At 40.7% G+C, this 22,878-nt stretch overlaps 2 protein-coding genes across 4 annotated transcripts in view; both read left to right on the top strand.

The window, feature by feature from the left end:
- The window catches only part of LOC139633607 (uncharacterized), a 30,207-nt gene extending 23,800 nt beyond the window's left edge, over positions 1 to 6,407 (top strand). For both annotated transcript variants that reach the window (XM_071499374.1, XM_071499375.1), the window contains 4 exons: positions 225 to 954; positions 1,417 to 1,667; positions 3,500 to 3,679; positions 4,220 to 6,407. In XM_071499374.1, the coding sequence (XP_071355475.1) occupies positions 225 to 954; positions 1,417 to 1,667; positions 3,500 to 3,679; positions 4,220 to 4,429 (1,371 nt within the window). In that variant the 3' untranslated portion in view covers positions 4,430 to 6,407. The remainder of the gene's footprint in view (positions 1 to 224; positions 955 to 1,416; positions 1,668 to 3,499; positions 3,680 to 4,219) is intronic.
- A 10,818-nt stretch (positions 6,408 to 17,225) lies between these two features.
- LOC139633610 (galactose-specific lectin nattectin-like) lies at positions 17,226 to 21,856 on the top strand. Of its 2 annotated transcripts, XM_071499379.1 has the most exons (7): positions 17,226 to 17,366; positions 17,518 to 18,604; positions 18,953 to 19,042; positions 19,391 to 19,555; positions 20,672 to 20,823; positions 21,103 to 21,227; positions 21,366 to 21,856. In XM_071499379.1, exons 2-7 carry the CDS (start codon positions 18,511 to 18,513, stop codon positions 21,514 to 21,516), a joined length of 777 nt encoding a protein of 258 aa, XP_071355480.1. In that variant the 5' UTR covers positions 17,226 to 17,366; positions 17,518 to 18,510; the 3' UTR covers positions 21,517 to 21,856. The 2 variants fall into 2 exon arrangements, with proteins under 2 accessions (XP_071355480.1, XP_071355479.1); XM_071499378.1 differs by having other exon boundaries at positions 17,337 to 18,604.
- The last annotated feature ends 1,022 nt before the right edge of the window (positions 21,857 to 22,878 follow it).

Raw genomic sequence — 22,878 nt, 5'->3', positions numbered from 1 at the left:
GGCTTTATACATGAAACATGTATGTCACTGACATAGATATAAGTCCTAACTCATAAATGTAAGACCAAGTAACAACCAATGAATATTTACAACTCTCTATTATATGATTTATTATATTATGTTTGAATTGACTCAGTCCCATGGAGCAGAGTCTCTGAAGCTTCAAGTCTATTTAGGCTGTTATTTTTATTATTATTATCAACATATGTTTTGTGTATCTACAGGCAAGGAACTCCTCCAGCTCCTACTCCAGCTCCCTTAGAGAACTCCTCCAGAGGAAGATCAATGCCCTGGAAGAGCAGCTGCACAGCTACTACCGAGATCACCATGACTATGGTCACCATAACGACCATCACGGTGATCACCATGATGACCACCATGACGACCACCGCAGCAGCAGCCACTACGATGACCATCATGATGATCACAATGGCAATAGCCATAATGACAACCACCATGATGAAAACCATGGTACTGGCAACCATGACAACCACCACAACAGCCATCGCAACAACCACCACAGTAGTCATAGATACAACCATCACAGTGGTCACCACAATCGTCATCCCAGTCACCATGACCACTATGACCACCATTATGACTGGCACCACAGCCGGCATCGTGGTCCCTATGACAACCATCACAGTGATCATCACGATGACAATCACAACGACCACCACGATGATCATCACAATGACCATCATGACGACGATCACCATGACTATCACCACGAACTTGGTCATCACAATGACCACCACGATGATCACCATGATGATCACCATGATGATCATCATGATAAGCACCACAGCAGCGACCACCATGACAGCCACCACGGCAGCGATCATCACCCACGGCGACTGCCTTTCAGCAGCAAAGAGACGAGTCTCCGGGGTGCCGGGCACGGCAAGCTGGAAACAGTGCTTAGCCAACTGCATCATGGCAGCAATGACCATGGTACAATTACACACACACACCTACACATAGCTACTCTACAGTTTTTACCAGTCAAGTAAGGATTGTTTTTACATTTGAGACTGTGCAGTGACGTAGTAGAAAGTTCATATTATGAGGTTGGGGTGGGTGGATGGGTCAACAGTACTTATTTTAATCCAAACCCCACTCTTTTCCCGAACCTTACCAAGTATTTTTGTATGTAAGCTAATCGAACTGTTCCACAACCTTAACTGTGTACTACCATTACGACTAATGTCCGGTAGGCCTTACCTATATGGTTGTTTAAGTTGGAGGACTTTTTTGGAGCAATTTGCAACTTGTAATGTTGACTTATCACAGATCTGATAAAATGCTGGATTTAATTATGTCATTTAAAGTGTCACTGTTCAACTGCTGGTAGTAGTACTGCTAGTATGTACTATACAGATGACTGAGCTGAATCTAAACTCTCCATCACACCAGGAGACCACAAGAAGCTGAAGAGTCCTAGTGCTTTCCTGCTGGATTTCCCCATGAGGACCAACTACATGTACGCCAGGATGAAGCGGTCGGTGGTCAAGGAGATCTTTGCCCTGACCATCTGCCTGTGGCTGAAGGCAGGGGCAGGTCCTGGCCTTGGCACTCCCTTTTCCTACGCTGTACCAGGGCAAGCCAATGAGCTGGTGCTCGTCGAATGGGGAAGCAACCCCATGGAGCTGCTGATCAATGACAAGGTAAAAGCAATGCAACATTGTCACCTACAGAAACTTGCACCACCACAAGAGAGCCGAACCAATCTGTTATTACATCATGCTTCAGCCTCTCTTGTAGAGGGATTTTCCAGCCATAATTTCTGCTTCTCTCAGCTTTAAGAGATCAGTGTCCTCAGGTAAAAATGCAGTTCACACCCATCCACAGCTCAGAGTGTTACTAATCCTGCACACAGTGAGGTGTGATAGTCACAGCTCAGACTGTCAGACTGACAGGACAGCATCACCTCACCAGTGGAGGTCAGAGCTAAAAGAGAGGTGAGTAACCTCAGACTCAGGTGCACAGTATTTACACAGAACCTTGTCATGCTCTCAGTCATGAGTTGGTTGAACTTTGATTTGAAGCACCTCTGCTGTGCACACAGGTAAGGGCAAAATGCACCAACCACTTTTTTTGAGGTCTGTACCACAGACTAGATACAGCATGCCGGCAGAAGTAAGGAGTATTTGAGGTACTGTGGCAGGTATGTGCATGTGATCATAAAATTGCTGCTTTTCTAGTCTGTTGACACCTATTGATGGTAACAGTGGCCAAACATTTGCTTTAGTCTGACCAACACATAGTCTGGGCCCTGTCAAGAAGCATTTGGGTCATTGCAGGGGGTCATGGGAATTTTAAGAGCTGTAAAGGAGGTCATGGCACAGAATTTTCTCTGGACGTGTTGAAAAACTTATTTTGTAGAATTCTATTAATCTTGTAGTGTAAATCTCGGTTCGAATGACTCGTTGCAATTTAACCTGTACACGCATTGTTGACATGCAAATTATTAAATTGTTCCATTTGCTCCTTAATCTCTCATTCCCTGAAAGGCCGATACCTTTTTCCCCAGACAGACACTTGTCTTTTTCCCTTCCTCGCTCCTGTGCTCAGTGCAGTGAGCACAAATCAACAAAGCAATTAATCTGATTATTGTAATTGATTGGCCTAATTGTCTGTAGGAGTGACATTAGCAGGGGAGATAAACTGTCATGTTTGTTTTCTTCTAGTCACACACTTGGCAGTCATCGAACCGATCAATGACACAGTTACACGATCTTCAGAATGAAGATTAATTTCCGTCTTTTTAAATTAATTTGCTGGAGTTGATGAGGATGAACGGAGTGGAGATTCTCCTATTGTCCCTACAGCAGCGAACGCTTTCACTGAGAGCTGTCTAAAGCTATCATCCACTTGTAATGATGTTGGGTGAAGAGGCCTGTTGCTTTTTCTTTCCTGACAAAACAAAGAAGGAAAGAAAAACCCTGTTTTTTGTGCATTCGCTCATATCTGATTAAAAGTGGGATATCAGAGATCAGAGTGTTGGAGTCTGTGCTCGTTCCACTCCTACGACATGATGACATGTCCTGAGTCATGAGGTCAGCTCAGGCCTCAGTTATCCCATTAACCTATCACAGACTAAGTGTCATCATTCATGCATATTGTGATGAATAACAATTTAAACAAGTGTGGATTATATTTATCATTTGAATAAGTTTCATTTAAAAAGTTGTACGTTAAAGACAGATATCCATCATCTGTAAAATTTGTGAAGGATTTGCACAAATCTATTTTCTTTTCATAATTAAATCCTTTGAACACAGTGATTTCATTCAGATAAATTAAGTTTGGTGCAAAAATTACATCTACCTTTAGACTGTATGAGACCTTAAAAAATGCATTCACAACTTCCCAGAGGTCTTGCATCACATTCCTGATGAACTGTAGCAAACACTCTGGAGTCCCAGTGGAATATGAATGACTTGTTCTCACATTTGTCCCTGTCTATCTGTCTCTCTCTGTCCACCTGTGTGTTTAGGCGGTGACATTGCCCATAACCATGACAGATGGGAAGTGGCATCATGTGTGTGTGACATGGTCAACACGTGATGGCATCTGGGAGGCCTACCAGGACGGGGTGAAGAAAGGCTCGGGGCAAAACCTGTCAGCCTGGCACTCCATCAAACCAGGGGGGATCTTCATCCTGGGGCAGGAGCAGGTAGGAGAAACAGTGTCTGACACTGTAAAGAGTACAGCCAGGGGGCAAAACACTGAATATGGACTGTATCAGACAGACTTTACTCTCTGGACTTGGTGTAATATTTACATTTGTGTATATGTGTATATGTTCTGCAGTTCCAAAAAAAAAAGGCAACCCTACGCCACCATCTTAGCCAGTGAAATTGATAATGTTTTTATAGTGACTTCCTGGTTTAATAAAATTTAAATTTGCACTTTATTAAGTTGTAGATTTTATCTTAAATGGATAAATGTACCACTTTTACCACTTAATAATCCATAATGACAAAGTGAAAATCTGATTTTTAAATTTTTTATTAAAATCAAAAACTGATATCTTAAATTTTCAAAAGAATTTTGAACAGTAAATCTATGTTTGTCTAAATAGTTATGATGTCTTTGCTAAAAAATGTTATAATTTACAAAAGCACAGTCACATTTTAGTCACTTATCCATCTGTTAAGACCAAGTTTATCCTACTTTTTTAATCTCAACAAAAACTCTGCTTCGCCGTCCTCAGGACACAATGGGAGGCCGCTTCGACGTCACTCAGTCCTTCATGGGAGAGCTCTCAGATCTTCAGTTCTGGTCCAGAGTCCTGACACCAAATGAGATCTACAGCCAGGCGACCTGCGCAGGACACCTCATCGGTGATGTCATGTCCTGGTCAGAGGAGTTGGTGGAGCTCCACGGGGGGCTCACTGAGTTCCCCTTTGAACCCTGCCACTAAGGACTGACACCGGACCATCACACATAGAGCTGTAGGATCTGCAGTGGCTGCAGAGTGGAAAAACAGGATTTCGTCTTGGATCAAAGATGAGGGAATAATTTAATTCATTGCGTGCAGAACTTTAATAACTCAAGGTCAGGCATGGGCAACAGGCAGTCCTTCTGCTATTTCTAAATATATTTATATATATTGCCATTCCTGTCGAATCTTTCTGCCTTCTCCACCCACACCCTCACTTCCTCGCTCTCACACTCTCAGCAGGATGACTTTGAAGGCTCCAAAGAGCGCAGGGCTTTGGATTTACCGGCTGTGTGGTCATGACTACGGCTGCTCTGAATGGATTCAAAACACATAATAGGATTTCCTTCCATCAGAACAGGTCCAAAGGTTGCTGGTTGCCATTAGCTTGCCTGCTCTAGCTTGTTTTCTTTGGTATGTGAGCAACATAAACATGACAGGAGGTGAAAGAGTGGCTGAAAGGCACAATCACAGATCAAGTCACCTGAGTTATGATGATTCAAACATGTTGCTAAAGTACTGCCAATCAAATATCTGCTTTATTTTGTTGACACAAAGAAATAATGCTATTGCAGGACTTTTTTTATAATGCAGGTTGAATTTGGCACGGAGTTAGCACAACCTAATGATGTTGATTTTGCACACTGAGTTTCTGGCAGACTGTTTTATTAGTATTTCATATTGAAAACTCTCTAATATGCTTTTTTGTAGAAAGAAAACTAAATCTGCATATGTGGCATTCAGAACAAAATATATAATCAATGTGTAATGTGTTCTTCATACCTGTAAAACTGCATTTTGTCAATGCAGGACTATGATTTTCTGTGTCTATCTGTAAGCAGATCTGTTCCTCTGTTCAAAAGTCCAACAGAAGAGCACCACAGCTCAATGTCAGACATGACAAATCGCGCCACCACCTGACTGCATCAGTGCAGGTTAACTGTCCCTCAACATGTCACCACGGTAATACTGATGTCGCCTCGGCAACCGGTGGCTTACAGCAGGATTTACCTGTGGACAACTCATCCGATCCTGCCTATTTCTGACCAGCTCAATCCACATGGCAGAGACAGACACACAAATGCTCACATGCAGATATACACTCGCACATGCCCAGGGAAGATGAGGAGGTGAAAAGAGACATTGCTGATGTCATGCTAACTGTTTGTAGGTGCACTTTCACATTTTTATAACAAGAGATTTTTGTACATGTAAATTATACCACATAGACTGTTTTTAATTATTTAAGGAATTTATTATGGTATTTCTCACACTGTAAATAAGTACATAGCACTTTCTCATCCCTCACTTAACCCTGTCTGTTTGTAAAGCACACCTTTGGAAGTATCTGTTTATTATTTGTTATTATAACAAACTCTCACTTTTGTCAGTTAAAAAAAGAGGCATCTGATGTTGCCATGGTGACAGACAATCATCAGGACCACATCATCCCGACTGTGTCGCACTACAGCTGTAAATATCTGCAAAACGTTTCTTCGACTGTAATGCCAAGACAAGCAGCACTTTGAAAACATGCTCTTGTTTTCCTCTTATGATAGTGGGCCAAATGCATGTGACATTTATTTCTTTGTTACTTAGACCTGGGTTCATCCACCTCCTACTCCCTAACTGTGTAGTCAGTGAGCTGAATGTTGACTCATAAAGATAAGATAAACAACTTTGTGCATAAAGACTTGCTTAACCTCGCCTTTGGTGTACATTTTAATGTTCAATAGCTTTTCTCTTATGTTTATTCTTGTGTCTTTTTTGGCTGTAAATATACAAAGTATTTCAGTGTGTTCAGTCAACTTCCCCTCCCTCATGTGTAAGCCAAAACTATAAACTGAATAATGAAACTTGAAAGAGGAAGAAAATGCACTATAAACGCTGTCAAATATTTGTAAATAGGCCAATGTCAGGATTTTGAATAAAACTATTTAAAATATTTTATGAATTCAAATGGGACTGCAAACTCTTTTTTTGCACTATACAATATATGCACATGTTGTATTGTTTGTGACTGACTGACTGCATTTCAATATTAGAGTTGCATTTAAAATTATGTGTGTATCAGCCATGTGGGGCAGCAAATATTTCTTGATCGTCTTCTCTGTCAGGTAGTGCAACAGATCCTCTCAGTTGGCTGAGAGGATTTATGGCCTCACACTGTTGTGATATATAAACTGAATTCACAATCAAATGCTGTCTTCTGCAATATGAAATACAGGTATGGATCATTACCTGTGAGTCCCTAGTGCACAGATACCCCATTTGAATAAGTATAAAATGCAAACACACACAAATTATATTTTGTTTAACATTTCCCACATAAAAAGTGACAAAATTGAAAAACTGGGGCTGGAAGTACACCTACAGTTTGCCTACTTCCTTACTGAGAAATCTGGATCAGGCCTTGAGCCCCGTCCACCACCTGCTGGCTCCAGGTGTCCAGGTGAAAGAGCAGAGAGGATGAAGATGGTTAGAGGAGGAAACATCAGAGAGACTCAGCCACAGGTTTGAGCCTCAGTCAGACCCAGACTCAGATGAGGAGTCTGTTGAGACCAGAATCAGAGATAAGCATTGATTAGCATTGATTAGCATTAGCATCTGATGCCTGTTTGCATTCATCATGTAATTTACTGCCCTCTTGTGGTCGCAGCAGTTCGGCTAGCTAGCTAGCTAGCAAGTTAGCACGCTGGCTTGACTTCCAGCCGCTGTACCTATCGTGTCTGTCATTTTCGTGGGTGTGACCGTGTCCCGTTGACAAAGGCAGCAGCTGGTCAAGCGGAGAGGAGAGCAGTTTAATTTGGAGGTTTGTGCGTGTAATCCATCCATGCCGTAAACTGTTGGTGACCAGCTACCGCCTAGGAACGCTGTCCTTAGATGAGCGTTTACGCATGCGCAGACGTGTGAGGCGCGGTAACCGTTAAGAGGAAGAACTAGCAAGAAAACGAGCATATTACACTAATTTAACATCTCTGAGCAAGCTCTGCAGTAATTTGGAGAATTTTAAGACAGAATATTGTTACAGGAGTAGAGCAGCAACTTTCAGGAATAGACCAGTCCGTAGGTTGTGTGTGTAGCGGGAGAGAAAAAGACAGAGAGAGCGGTGAGGCCGGAGAGTTAGCTAGTACATTAGCAGTTAGCACTTCAGGCTGTTTGCCAGTCAGACCTAATTACCATAAATATGGTAAACGATTACCATTTAAGTATTTTTTTTTATAGACATTTTCCTCCATACTACACATTTAATATGTTTACTGTCTCTTAAGAGGAATAATCCTAATACTTCCTCAGGCAGGAAGGAGAAAAGTGAAGCTGTCCAGGCAGAGAGCAGCAAGATGGAGGAGAAGACAATCAGCACAAAATCATGAGACAGAACAGGCCCTGAGTTTATGCTGATATCATGAAAAGGTATGTCTGCTTCATATTTTTGTGGTTAGTGTAGTACACAGCTGTGTTGCTGAGTTATGGTTTTTTAAGGGGGGTTGGGGAGGGGACAGTTGGCTGCTCGGTTCTGATTGCCTTTCTATAAAAGTCACCGCACACCGTTGGTAAAAGTCTGCATTGTGAAAACTGGCCCATTTCAGAATAATATATCTTGGATCATTGGTTGTGTTGATATTTTTACATCACTTTAATATTGCTGGTGTAGTTTGGACTATAATTCATGAACTGCTGGGCAGCTTGTGGATTTTCACCATGAGGATAAATAAAGTCTTGCCTCATCTTATCATAATACATCATAATTTATTCATTGAATATACTTTGTATTATAAAGCTAAACCTGGAAATAAATAATGAATGAAAAATAGTGAAGTAAAACGTATTATATTTGCATACAGCTGCAAAGGGACCAGTGTCTCCATATTCACACATAACTATACTTTAAACACCAACCAGAGGGACACTTGGATTTTAGTAATTGAATCAACATATGAGGACTTAGAGAAACACCTTAAACAGAACTACTGTGCAGTAATGCAGTAATTACTAAAACTCTCTCACTCTGGCGGAAGAAGAAAAACAGGCTTTTCACTTTACACAGAGATCAAGTGCATTAAGTGGATTTTTGGAGTACAAGCAATTTTCCTGTTTTTAGGCAGGTTCACATGAAAATCAATTACTTTCATGGGCAATGTCAAGTGGGTTGAAGAAGACTATATCGTTGGATTTTACTCAGTAAACCATTTACTCGTTTTCCATGTTATTAATGAGGTGCTTTTTGCTCTTAGTGTCCATTAGTTTAAAAGTTTTGATTAAAAAACCTGTAAAAGACATAATTTAATATTGTAATAATAGACAAGTGCCACTCACCCTACAATTAATGTGAATTTTATTTGTTTTGTTTAGAGCATCAAAACAACACTTCAACAGCGTCAACATTTTCATTGCAGAAACAATTTCCCAGTTGCTCATGTACAAACCCCCCAGCAGGGAGCTGGATGTCACACATTTTTCAGATCTTTAGCAAATCATCAAAAAATAGTTTGACTTTAAAATACTGACTTATGTGCATTTCTGACATATAGTAATAATAAAGGAATATCTGAGCAAGAACCATTTCATTATAGGTTGACTCAATGAGCTTCAAAATATAGAAAGTAACTAGTAGTTACAGAATCCAATAAATAAAATACAAGAAAAGAAAAATAATTTGACATATGTTAGCTATATATAAATAGATACATTTATTTATTTATATTTTACAGTGTATAAAATTATAATAAAAATATATAAATATATACTTCTATTAAATTCAGACAATCAATTATGATAAGACAGTTGTTCTTCTATACTTTCTTATTGGCACAGAGGCTTTGGATACACGATACTCATCAGTAGGAACACTTCATTGTTGGTTTGGGTGTTTTTATAAGATTTGTTGGCAAAAAGACAAATATAAAATTACACCAGACTTCTCCATAAAGAATCTTAGGTGTTTATAATAGCTTGGAGGGATGTTTTCAAAATCTAACCAGGTCTTTGTCTTAAAAACTACCCGGAATACTCTTTACTGTGGTGCCAGCAGCTGTCATCGTGTCATAAATGCAGACATCAGTCTTTTCACATCTTATTTTTAGAATGAATCTTTTCAGAGAGGATTAACTCTTCATGTTTCCTCTGAATGGTCTCATCTGTTTTTATTTTTACCTCTGTCAGTCTGCTTTGTTTTCTCCTCGACACATCCTTTATTATCCTGTAACCATGGAAACATAATGGGACATTGTGCATGTTTTCTGTTTGTGTGTGTGTGTGTGTGTGTGTGTGTGTTTGTGAGAGATACCACAGTGGTTCAGATCACCTTGTTATTCCAGTCACAGACGACCGTGCAGGAAACCAAACTGAGGGAAGTGACAGACAGACTGGAGAAGCTGAACCAGTCGTATCACCTCCAGTTCTCCCAGTGTCCTGCTCTGGACCAGTACTGCCCCATCAGCAACACCACCACTGGTGGTAAATCTTGTGAGGACCAGTTTTTACTTTTAGATCTTTTCGTTATGGTTTGCTTAATGGTCAAAGTCAGAGCCACAAGGGGTCACAAGTTAAATCTTTGGGGTCACAAGGTTGTTTATAGGATAAGTAAGCAAAAAAAACAAATTTCTAATAATGATAAATGATCATCTTCTCAGATTACAACTAATTGTTCTTATTTTTCTAGTTCTTCTGTATAATTTTAAGAAATTAGTCACACAGCACAAGAGAAAAAGTCTTAAGTTGAAAAGGCCATAACTGGTAAACAACTGCAGTTGTTAGGAGGGGAACAAGTACATTTGCTTTGTCTTATGGGGTCACAAGCTGAAAAGGTTGGGAACCACTGGTCTTGTGAAGAGGCGTCCTCACGTACCTCAGTCCAAACTTTCGTTTGTGTATTTTGATAATGTTTGAGGGGACTCACTTACCATCTGGGGCCAAAATGTTTCTCCAGTGGGGGGGGGCATTTTACATTTACATTTACTCATGTGGCAGCCACTTCTATCCAGAGCAACTTACAAGTGAGAGATCAGTAAGCTTCAGTGCAGTAGGAGACCTTGGTGTAAGTATTAAGTACTACATCTGTTTAATAAGTGCAAGGAGATTGTATAGTTAGACACTTACTATGCACTTTCTTGATCTTGTTGAGTCAGAACTGAAGATAGAGAAAGGTTTGGTATTTCAGCCAGCTCCTCTGAAGATTAAACACAAATAAACATCTCTAAAAGTTGTTTGACCCAGCAGCTCTAATTTTCTTTTTTTTGTGATTTGAAAAAGTACACGGACCACAATCAGCTCAGTGTGAGTGTGTGAACTTTGCATTTTGGATTCAGATAAAAGAAAATTCTCAGTCTTTTTGTGTCTGTAACTGAAACTACAACTGCTCACTGAAGGGAACATGATAAACTTTTCAGTCACCCCTCCAATACCATTTAAGATGAAATAATGATGCAGTTTGCATTAGCATACTTAAATCAATCAATATTTTCATGATAATCTGAATTATGCATAATGCATGATATATAGTTGTTAAATTTAACACACAATTAACCTTTTCAAAATAAAAGGTATTGGGTAAACATTTGGATTTTTCAGTGTTTGTTTTGCTGTATTAAGACAGTTTTTACACAGATTTTGAAAAACTACTTTATGATTTAATAATTCACACATGAAAGGGCAAGAAACAGTCATTTTGGGATGTGTCCACAGCTGGAAATTTTCAAATCACTGCTGAAAATTGACGCAGGCCTGACATTTCTGTTGTGTAAAGGTCATCTGGAGCTGGAGGCAGATTAAAATGAACTGAGAGGATAAATTATTTCCACCATATCCTTACACCGTGTCCGGATGGTTGGACACCTCAGGGAGAGAAATGTTCCTTATTCAGTCAGGACAGAGCTGACTGGATCAGCAGCCAGTACCGCTGCATGACACTGGGGGGCGCTGTGGCCACAGTCAGGAAACAGGACAAGGAGGCGAACACACACTCTCTGTTTTTAGTTTTATTTATTCACTGAACACATTTTATTTACATATTTCATTCATTAAATCATTATGAGTGAGTTTATATTTTATTATTAGACACATTACATCACCGGAAACCGCTGCTTTATTTTCTGACTGTGTGTGTTTATGCGTCTTCATTGATGATATATTCTGCATCTGCCCAGTTGTAAACATTTGAGATGCTCTGCCTGAAATATCAGCTGTTGGGACATGCACTTCAACATGCACACACACAAACACACAAACACACACACACACACCATCAGAGAGAGAAGTTAAGAATAGATTTAAGACCTCTGTGAAATATGGAGATGTCTGCAGGAGCAGTCACTGCCTGAGGTCATCTGAGGTTTTGTCTTTCACTGTTACTGCACATGCTCCACAGTTTATTTTATTGATCTTGCTCCAAACTAAGATGTGGGGGTAAATCATGCACCATCTGAAGACGAACAGGAAGAATGTTTTTGACATGTTTTTCAGATGTTTCTGTGGAGAACGGCCCAGAGTCTGAGCCGGGGAGACTCATGCTGGCTCAGTCTGAGGAGCAGTGGTGCTGACGGCGCCTGGCAGAGGAGGAGGAGGACACGGGCAGTTAACCAGGGACAAATGAGGCTCTTCAATTGACGAGCCACCAGAGGCTGATCTTCATTCCTGAGGCTTGTGACAGTTTGATCACATATTGCTGGTTTTACACCAGTGAGGACACACAGGTGTGGAGATATAAAATTTATCAGAGCCCATTTATAAAAAATAAATAGATAAATATATAAATAAAAATTGCTAAGCAGAGTTTAAAACAAGAAGCACAACAAAACACACAACAAGATTTACTGGATTAACTTTGTTCATATTAACTGGACACAACTTAAACACCTCATTGAATTCTTGCTCTGTGTGTTAGTTTTTGAGAATTATATACTGTATCAGTTCATAAATAAAGCATAAAAAAATCTACAGAATGGAACATTTAAGTCTTGAAAATGATCATCAGTAGTTTTCAAATGTGCTGTGTTAATGTGAATAAGTGTGAAAACAGCACTGCATAAAAAGTCATAAAATAAACTGATGAATTAATGTTAGATCAAAACAGTCTAAAAATTCAATAGTTAGCTGAGCTTTAAGGTTACAGAGGGAAAAAAACAATGATGTTAATCATGACAGGATGCAGGGTTAATTTTAGCAAAGATGATCGTTGTAGATCTCAGTTTGGGTCATTCACAAATTTTTATTTTAGTCTAAATTTAGTAAATTGTTGTAGACTTTGACTTAGACTGAGTAAATTTTTGTGAATTTTCAGTGTAAATCAGAAGTAATTATTTAAAAATGATATATAAGATATTAAATAAATATGAAAATATTTTCACTGTACTGCATATCAGATTATCAGAAGACGACTATTTGCACTGAAAGTCAACCATTACTCTCAGTTTGTAAAACCAATAATCTCGTCATATCCAGGGTGATCCTGAATTCATTTGTAATATTACCGTTTCAGAGTAGAGTTAGCGGTTATATGCATCTTGTTTTAAAAAGGTAGTTTTGGAAATACCAATGAAATCCATTCTCATATCTGTCTGTTGTGAAATTTAGCTCAGTGTCAGTGAATCAGATCAACAGAATCAGCTCTATACTGTGATTACATTTGTCATATGCACTATTAGTAATTGCCGATTAAAGTTTGTTAAAAAAATACTTAAATGTTCAGAAATACAAACAGTCAGAAAACAAACTACGGACTGAATGACTGACTGTACAACCTGGAGAGTAAAAAGCTTGCATGATATGATACAAAGCCTGTAGACATGACCATAAAAACACAATTGAGACAAAAGGGACTATAGTCGTTGTTTTGTAGTCTATCACATTTTCAAAATAAAAGAAAATTCATTCCATTGACTAAAAGGTCTGGAATTAATTTTGTCCACAATATTTGTGTTTTAAGTGTAGTGGAGCAAAAGTCACAATTTTCTAAAAACAAATAATACTTAAGTAAAGTACAGATACTGGAAAAATATACTTGAGTACAATATAAAGTAGAAGTACGTTTGTTTCCAGTTGTGTTGTTGCACCTGCTCCACATGTCCAGCAGGTGGCAGTGTTAGCTTTTCAAATATGACCTGTTTTCTGTCTGATATGTCCTAAAAGTGAGTTTACCCCCTCAAACTAAAGGACACAAGATGGTTGAGAAAAGTGAATTTCCACTTGATTTAGTTTATTATGAATTATAGAAATATGAAAAATAATAAAAGTATATAAAATACAAAAAACATAAATGAAACACCTACATATAGGATTTGATGTGATCTTTTTTTTTTTTTTTAATTTTGAGAAATGTGGGAGGAAACCGGAGCGCCCGGAGAAAACCCACACCACCCTAGTCAATAACACTCACACTGGAAAAGGTTTGGGGGGGGGGGGGGGGGTGACGGGACACTGGTAGCTCACCTAGTCAAGTATGTATTTGAATCCAACCAGGGTTTTTTGTGTCTTTTGTCCCCTCTCTCCCTCCTTTCAACCCCTACCTTCCAGTTGTGAGGTCAGTGTGTTTGCAAATGAGGCGGCCCAGAGAGCTCGAGTCCTGCCCCAAATCTAGGTAAGCTCCTCGTCCACTGGTCTCTGTCCCTTAAAGACCTCTGTCCTCAGCCAGTGGAGGCTGAGGACACCTGGATGCGAGGCAGGACTAGAGTTCTTTATTACATTTATCCTTGGTAAGTTATTTTCATCAAGCTGAATACTACATTTCAGCTAAATGACACCAGTGCTGTTTGTTCTTCTGAAGATGCTGACGATGGATTTGCCCACGGATGAGAAAAACCTGGAGATGGCGCCACCCTGTCTTGGTTGTGTCAGGTGACGTTTGACAGAGGAGACGATACATTTTACAACCTCCGGGTCCTTTAATTTCATGGAACACAGCAACATCTCGACACAGCCCCACTTCTTACACAGTTCCTTGGAAATGGCCTTGTCAAGGTTTTTAAAGGTTTTTTGGGTGTTACCAAAATCGATGCCCTCAACTTCAGGCCATATTTTGTCTAACAGATGCTCCGTCAGGTCCTCTGACTCAGTAGTGGGAAAGAAAACCTTTGCTTTTTCGAATATCCTTGTGACGAGCTTCTCCACAAGTATCCTGACAGGTATTTTTCTGTCTGACTCCTTTTCCCCACACACTGAAGCAATGACTGTACCTGTACTTGCACCTGTACTTGTACCTGTACCTGCAGCTGTTTGTGTACTATTTGCCAGAGGTACTGCCCGCTTGACTGGAACTGTCACCTGTGTTCCTGGCTGTGCTTTTCGCTGTGTCCTTGGCGGTGTTCCTGGTGGTGTTCCTGGCTGTGTTCTTGGCTGTGCTTTTCGGTGTATTCTTGGTGGTGTTCCTGGTGGTGTTACTGGCTGTGTTCTTTGTGATGTTCTTGGCTGTGTTCTTTGCAATGACTTTTGGCTCTTTAAAGCACGTGCCACCCTGGCACTGTGAATGATAGCCTGAGTGTTCAGCCACCAGCTCATCAGTCCCATGCAACAATGCACTTTATTCTGTACGTCAGCGTACATGTCAGCTTGTGCCTGAAGGGCGGACTCTGTCCTGCAAGTTTCCTCTGTTCTTACTAGGTCTGTTATATCCTCAGGCAACCCCCCATCTGTGATGTGTGTGTAGAGGAGGTCACTTAGTTCTTGTTTAAAGTTCAAGACTTTACCACTGCAAATGTGCTTCAATCTCCAAAACACATTTATATCATTTGCGCCATTGACGCTAGTCGCTGTCACGAGCAGAGAATCCACATTATCCATGAGCGTCTGCACTGACTCCCGGCTTTCAACATTGGAGTCACGGTTAAATTTGGCTTTTAGTTGTGCCACTAAGTGATGTATTGAAGCTTTGACAAACTGTTTTGCCAGAGGGGTCTCTATGTTGCTCCACATTGTTTGTAAGCTAGCACTACCTTCAGTAACTGACGTAGCGATGTCATCTGCAGCGAATATCACATCCCGGGAAGATTCAGATTGCAGCAGCTTATACTTTAAGTCTGGCATATCATTCAGAAGAGGTTTTGTTATTTCGTTCACCTCCTTGCTTATTATAGCTCGCAAACTTTCACAGAGCTCTGGGGGCACGTTCTCTGGGGTTTCTGGTTCCTCTGATTCAATGAGTGATGGATCCTCCAGCTTGATCTGGTCCTGAGCGTCCTGTGTACGTATGGACGTGACATTGCTTGATCTTTGCCGGCTTGCTAGAGATGAGCGAAACGTCATTACCCTGGCCTTGACCTTGTTTAAAATTCTGCGGGCATGACAAACCATCGTGTTTAGCGTGCAGGGGGGAATGACATGATTTAGAACCGGCTCTGCAGGACATTCATCAGCAGAGAGGGCAGAGTTTACACTTTCTGCAACCTCTTTCACAATCAAGTTCCTCAGGGGCTCTATGCTGGGGCACTGGACTTGATCCTCCAAATTGAGAATCTCAGCAAAGCTGTGGTTGAGTGAGCTGCCCACACTGGACAGAAGATACTCCTCTGACATGACGACTTTTGGGGACTTGACAGCCGCCAACACGGCTTTTGAAACACATGTTATGAGCTCCAAAAGCAGCTCTGCCATCAGAGTTTTTGTGGCATTATCAGGCACACCTGATTCTATCACTTGCCACTGTTCCTTTGTAATCTTTTCAAAGAAAGATATGATGAGTGGACGAACAGAGTCTATGATCTCCTGTGAGCCCTCTGTTTGATCCATGGTGATCAGTTCTGTTGTGTGATCGATCATCTACAAATAAAGACGAACTGAGCTGGACTGAACTGTAAGTGTGTTCGGTAGGAACTGATGGCAAAGTGAGGGTGTGTTTACTTATAGGAATCTGATGACGTCATTCATCTCGAATCAAAGGCAATCTCGGACATAAGCCCCGCCCACAGAACGATCAAAGCCCTAGCAACCGTTTCCAGGAAGTAGCAGCGGCCTGTGGCAGTGCTCTCCTCCTCAGAGTAACTGGCAGCCTTCAGCTGATAAAAGGAGCAGCGGAGGGTTTTTGTTTTTCACGCGTTACAACCATGGATGTATTATAAGAACATCCATGATTACAACTGAGAAGCCAAAGTGATCACAGGTTCTTTCTCCCAACAGTCACCGAAATAAACACTGGATCCATTTTTTCTCAGGCCTCCACCTGCTATTGGTTCGTTGCGCCGGAAGTCAGAGAATCGTTGCTTCAAAATAAACTGCAACACGAAAAAGCTGGCAGCTGCGAATCACTGTCTGCTCGTCAGTCATGTTTACATTTTTCAAACATGAAAACCGACAGGTCGGCTATAGCACTGTATAGTTTTATAAACTATTGTAATCCCGTGGTGAAGTACGGTCCTTTAGTTATAAGCAGCGCTTGATGTGGGGAAAAATGTTCCTCTCCGTGATCCGTATGGACACATTTAGGTTAATTTTCAACCCAGCATCAGAGAACTTCGAGGAAAGTCACTGTCAGCTGGGACTACCGTGATTTGTTGAGGTGAACAGGTGAGCCACGTAGCGCCCTCTGGGTAATGCAGTTTATATCGGGTCAATACGTTATAGAGCGTTTGAGGTGCTGCATCCATACCAATAGAAGTCAGTGGAAATGTCCATGTATTAAAAGGTCATCTAAAAGAACATAAGTAGAATTTAACATAATACAGGTATTATCAAAACGTGGCTATATGGCAGTCAGCTCTGGGCCGATTGTAGATTATCTGTATCAGATTGTCTGTATGTGCAGCAGAACTGGTCCAGATGTGGGAGTAATTATTGGTTTGTTGTTGGCCTTTTTTTTAAAGTGTCTGAGTTTTGTCCGTTTTTCTGGTAAATCTTTATAAAGCTGTCAGGAGACGGTTGTGTGCAGTGGGTTAAGAGAGGATTGAGGTAAAAACCCATCAGCCTGGCACTCCATCACCCCAGGAGGGAGCAGGTAGGAGAAACAGTGTCATCTGACAAATACTGTGTAATATGTAAATTAGCCTGAAGCTGTCAGCAGCTACAGCCACATCTGCTGAAAAGAGCATCAGTGCATATTAACCATCCCTCAACCTGTCACCACAGTAATACTGATGTCTCCTCAGCAACCGGTGGCTTACAGCGGGATTTACCTGTGGACAGCTGATCTGATCCTGCCTATTTCTGAACAGCTCAAACCCAGTGGCAGACACAGACACACAAACACACACATGCAGATACACACTTGCACATGCTCTCAGAGAAGATGAGGAGGTCTTACAGTGTGTGGATTTTTTAAAAATTATGAATTAAAATGGGACTGCTTGCTAATGTTTAATTTTTGTGCCTCAGTGACAGTTGTGGTCAGAGACATTATGTTTTCAGGTGTTCTAATAGGATAAAATGAGGAAGTGATGGCATTTTATATCCAAAGGGTCAAAGGTCAATTTCACTGTAATGTCATAAATGTCCTGCAAAAACACTTCTGGCCATTATCCAGAGCTGTAATTCAGGGAGGGGAGAGTGTGACCAAATTTCCTGCAACTTCCTTTCCAAATTATCTGTGTTAACCGTGGGGAGGACTCGGTATCTCTTTACAGAAAACCAAAACAAAACTAAAGAAGATAATCAGCAGTGTTCCTGACATGAACTCACAATCATTATCAACTAGAAAACATAACATTAAAAAGTAAAAATATAAGATCTAAAGGTTTTACTGTCCAGGATAAAAGTGGAAGATCAGAATAGAACAGAAATAGAAAGCCTTTATTCATCATCGTTCAAGTCATCGTATTGCAAACAGATACAAAATATAGGAATATTTAGTCAAGACTTTAGGCCTAAATGAAGTGCAGATGTTTCTGTTTAATATAACTTAACACCAGCTGCTGACTTCTCCTCCTAACAGGCTTGTTTGGTTATCAGACCCAACTCTGCTTTGCATAAAACTGCGGAGGAGCCGGTGTCTCCATATTCACATTTAATTCTACGTCAAACACTGTCTGGTCACTTCTTTTACACCTGGATTTCAGTCATTAAATCAACACATAAGGACTTGGAGAAACAGCTTAAACAGAACTACTGTGCATTAATGCAGTAATTACTAAAACCAGACCTTCATGCCTGTTGGTTCTCTGCTGGATGAAACCATGGGGGTGAACAATGGATCAGCTCTGAAGGAAGAACAAAAACAGGAAACATCTACAGACAAAAGTAAGTTGTTTTTCTGAGTTTTGTCTTGTTTTTCCTGTTTCTTCTTTGCTTGTGTGCAGTTAAACTTCAAATGTTTATAACCTAAAGACACATTTTAACTTGTTTTCTTTATAAAATCTTGATCTTAATGAAACAAACTTTTTGCTAATCAAAGTGGATTCCTGGAGTTCAAGCTAATTCTGGGTTTTATATTGTTCGTACTGTTTTACCTGAAATGTACATGTGGACATGTAATGACAGGACTCTGTTAGAGGTCAGTGGGAAAATGCACTTTCAGTGTATTAGGTACACCTGCAGAATCTCATGCAATCCAGTACAACTGTTCCTACTTCCTGTGCCGTCTCTCAGGCTGGTTCAGTCGGCACAGACAGCTGGATCTGTACTTGTCTCTGCTCTGCTTCCTGCTCACCATCGTCACTCTGCTCCTGACTCTCTGCTGTGAGTACGTCATGATGTTTTGACTTTATGAGACTGACTCACTAATGGGAACAGGTGCAGGTAACCAGGAAAACATCTTCAGGATTAAAAAGGAATGAGATGCTCCTGTAGTTTTAAGAGTACAGCATGGAATGTGTGATACATATTTTTATGTATGTGTAATATTTTTTGTTTTTTTCTTTAGATATAATGATAATCATAGTGGCAAAGCAGTGTAGATTTATTAGCATCATTTATTATCCTGTTACTGTGGAAACATGTGATGGGACATTGTATATATATGTTTTCTGTCTTTTTGGGGTGTGTGTGTGTGTGTGTGTGTGTGTGCGCGTGCGTGTGATACCACAGTGGTTCAGATCACCTTGCTGTTCCAGTCGCAGACGACCCTGCAGGAAACCAAACTGAGGGATCTGACAGACAGACTGGAGAAGCTGAACCAGTCGTATCACCTCCTGTTCTCCCAGTATCCTGCTCTGAACCAGTACTGCCCCATCAGCAACACCACCACTGGTGGTGAGTGCTCTGTGTGTGTGTGTGTGTGTGTGTGTGTGTGTGTGTGTGTGTGTGCGCGCCTGTGAGGACCTGTTTTAGTTTTAGATCTTTTTACATTTCATCATGTGAGGACATTTCCCGGGGCAGTTTGAGGGTCATACCTGGCTTTCAGGTCACTATTAGAATCAGGTTTAGGTCACGGTCCAGGTGCTTCCCAACTTAACTTCCCCGCATAAGGGGCGTATCCCCACCAGCTAAATCTCCGGGGGCCTTAAGATCATTTACAGTTTAAGAAGCAGAAAGAAACAAATTTCTCGAAGTAATGTTTTCGATTTTCCTGTTATACACACAACAGGAGAGGTGCAAATTCAAGAAGTTCGAGAACGAAATGTAATGTCAATCAGAGTCCTCACAAGTATGTTAGTCTAAACCTTTGTTTGTATGTGTGTGTGTGTGTGTGTGTGTGTGTGTGTGTACATGTTATACACAGTGTTCATTCAATGTGCCTACCAGAAAATAAAAGAAGCATAAAATAGAGGTAAAAAGCATAATAAGAAAACAGTATAAAAACACAGGTTATAAAACAGATGATATCTGATAAAGTGTGAGAATAAAAAAGAAAGAAAGAAAGAAAGAAAACTTGTCTGCAGATTGAGTACAAAGAAAATATTTGCAAAAACCGTTAGACCCAGGGGCTCTGATTTACATAATGATTTGAAAAAATACAGAGACAACAATCAGCTCAGTGAGTGTGTGAACTGTGTGTTTGGACTCAGATGAGAGAAACTGTCTGTAACTACAGACACTAAGATTTCTACACATGCAGTGAACTATGTTTTTCCTTTCACACCTAAAATACAGGTAAATAACAACATCATTTGCACTGACACACGTAGATTAAACAACATTCTGCATGGTGAGATTTGTATGTAATGCACAGTGGTTTAATTTAAGCAAACCTACAATTAGCCTTTTGAAAATAAAACTTATTCAAGAAACATTTGGACATTATTTCAGGGTTGATTTGATGTTTTTACACTGAATTTTTAAAAAGTACTTAATGATTTAATAATTCACGTGTGAACAGTCACATGACCTTCTCTCTCTCTCTCTCTCTCGCTCTCTCTCACCGCTCAGAACGAGAGTGCAGACCGTGTCCGGATGGTTGGACGCCTCAGGGAGAGAAATGTTTCTTATTCAGTCAGGACAGAGCTGACTGGATCAGCAGCCAGTACCACTGTATGGCACTGGGGGGCGCTGTGGCCACAGTCAGGACAGAGGACGAGCAGGTGAACACACACACACACACCATCAGAGAGAGAAGTTAAGAATAGATTTAAGACCTCTGTGAAATATGGAGACGTCTGCAGGAGCAGTCACTGCCTGAGGTCATCTGAGGTTTTGTCTTTCACTGTTACTGCACATGCACCACAGTTTATTTTATTGATCTTGCTCCAAACTAAGACGTCGGGGTGGAAATCACAAGTTTTACAACTTCAGGAAAAGAGAACGAGAAGTTCAGACATTTCTTGGCAAATTGATAACATTTTTATTGACGTGTTTCTCAGTTATTTCTGTGGAGAACAGCCCAGAGTCTGAGCCAGGGAGACTCGTACTGGCTCGGCCTGAGGAGCGGTGGTGCTGACGGCGGCTGGCAGTGGAGCGATGGCTCCCTGGTGGAGAAGGGACCACAGTAAGTATGAGGACGAGGGGCCCCGTTCACTTTATCTGATGTATGAGCACATATGTTTTTATTGGGCTTTTTTTTTTTAGTTATGGCAGAGTCGTGATCGCCATGGATCACCTTTTTTTTCCTGCCTCATCTCTGCAGGTTTTGGGAGCGTGAGCCTGATATAACAGACAGCAGAGAGCTGTGTGGTCGACTCACCCCGAGAGACGACTACAGGAAGAGCTGGTTCACCTCCAGATGCTCCAACCAGCTGAGGAGGATCTGTGAGAGGAGACAAGCTGCTCTACAGTGAGAGGAGAGGAGAGGAGAGGAGAGGAAGCCAAACTAAATCAAAGGAAGCAGAGCTAATGATTAATGTACATAAAAGCCTGAATAGCTTTTGAGTTAAATTTATTAACTGTAGTAATAATAATTATTGTTTTTCCACAGCAGAAATCTGTCTCCACTGAGCAGCGTCAGTGTGGATTAAACCGAGGCTCAGTTTTCGTTGCTTTGATTGAAAACACATGTCACCACATCTGTCGAAATTCATGAACCAAACCTTTTTGTATTTATTATCCACTTTTACATGTTTACATAGTGTTGTAACACGGATAAAGTTATGTTGAAAACCTAAAACATAACATAAAATCACTGTAAATTAGGCTGAAAGGAACAATAAATAAATAAATAAATAAATAATAAATCCTAACTGGGCCTGTTTTTATTCCATGATGATGAGGAGGAAAGGAAGCAGGTGAGTCTGAATCCACATCATTTTATCACTGTATGGAACGATGTGGTGTTTCATCAGTCTGTGACTGGTTGACCGTCCTCCCCAGTCTGGATGGCGTCACCCTCCATTCTTCAGCCCCACATAAAGGAATTCCTCTACTCGTGACGGTGGGAAGTTCATGATCTGACGTCTCTCCTGGACACAATGAAAGCTGGAGGTCTGGACTCATCTGCAGAGGACTGTCAGGACACATCAGGCTGCAGGTGGACTGAGGAGAGAGAGGACGGAGGGAGGGATGTGGATGAAAAGGTGTGGTCACATGCAGAAGATATTCTATATCTGCAGCTAATCTGTAGCCTACCTGTAGGCTTCTGTATGTATTGTGAATATACTGTGTGTGTGTGTGTCTGTGTTATACAGGTGAGCTCCAGGCTCTCAGGTGAGCTGTGGCATCTACACACACACACACACACATATATATATATATATATATATATATATATATATATATATATATATAGACTATATATTGTAGTACGGGACTGTGGTTTACACACAAATAATATCACATCCATGAAGAAATAAAAAACAAAGAAATAAAATAATTTACTGTTTTGTTTACGGTCCCAAAGACTCTCAGTTCTCTGATCTAATCACATTTCTTCTTCTTGTGTCTCGTGTTTCAGACAGAAAACCTGCAGAGCCTGATTCTCCAGCTGAAGAGGAGCAGGAAGTGTCTCGGGTCATTTCTCTCTGCACCTTCTCATTTCACTGTCAGACCAGCAGCTCTGTAAGATAAAGTGCAGTGATGAGTTTGTTCCAGCAGGTGTCAGTGTCGGCTCAGTGTGTGTGTGTGTGTCAGCAGACTGTCAGAGAGGACTGAGTCTCTTTGCTGCTCGATCTCCAGCTGAAAAAGAGGAAACGCATCCAGTTCCACAG

The sequence above is a fragment of the Trachinotus anak genome, unplaced genomic scaffold (assembly GCF_046630095.1).
Source record: "Trachinotus anak isolate AG129_WGS33_773 ecotype Australia unplaced genomic scaffold, CSIRO_AGI_Tana_v1 ptg000016l, whole genome shotgun sequence".
Lineage (NCBI taxonomy): Eukaryota > Metazoa > Chordata > Actinopteri > Carangiformes > Carangidae > Trachinotus > Trachinotus anak.
The sequence above is the reverse complement of the archived record's forward strand: the minus strand, read 5'-3'. Positions and strand labels throughout refer to the sequence as shown.

Coding starts and splice junctions, on each gene's coding strand:
- LOC139633610 (XM_071499379.1), top strand. CDS start 18,511: ATGCCTGTTGGTTCTCTGCTGGATGAAACCATGGGGGTGAACAATGGA. Junction 18,605..18,952: donor GGAAACATCTACAGACAAAA/GTAAGTTGTTTT, acceptor GCCGTCTCTCAG/GCTGGTTCAGTCGGCACAGA. Junction 20,824..21,102: donor TCAGGACAGAGGACGAGCAG/GTGAACACACAC, acceptor CGTGTTTCTCAG/TTATTTCTGTGGAGAACAGC.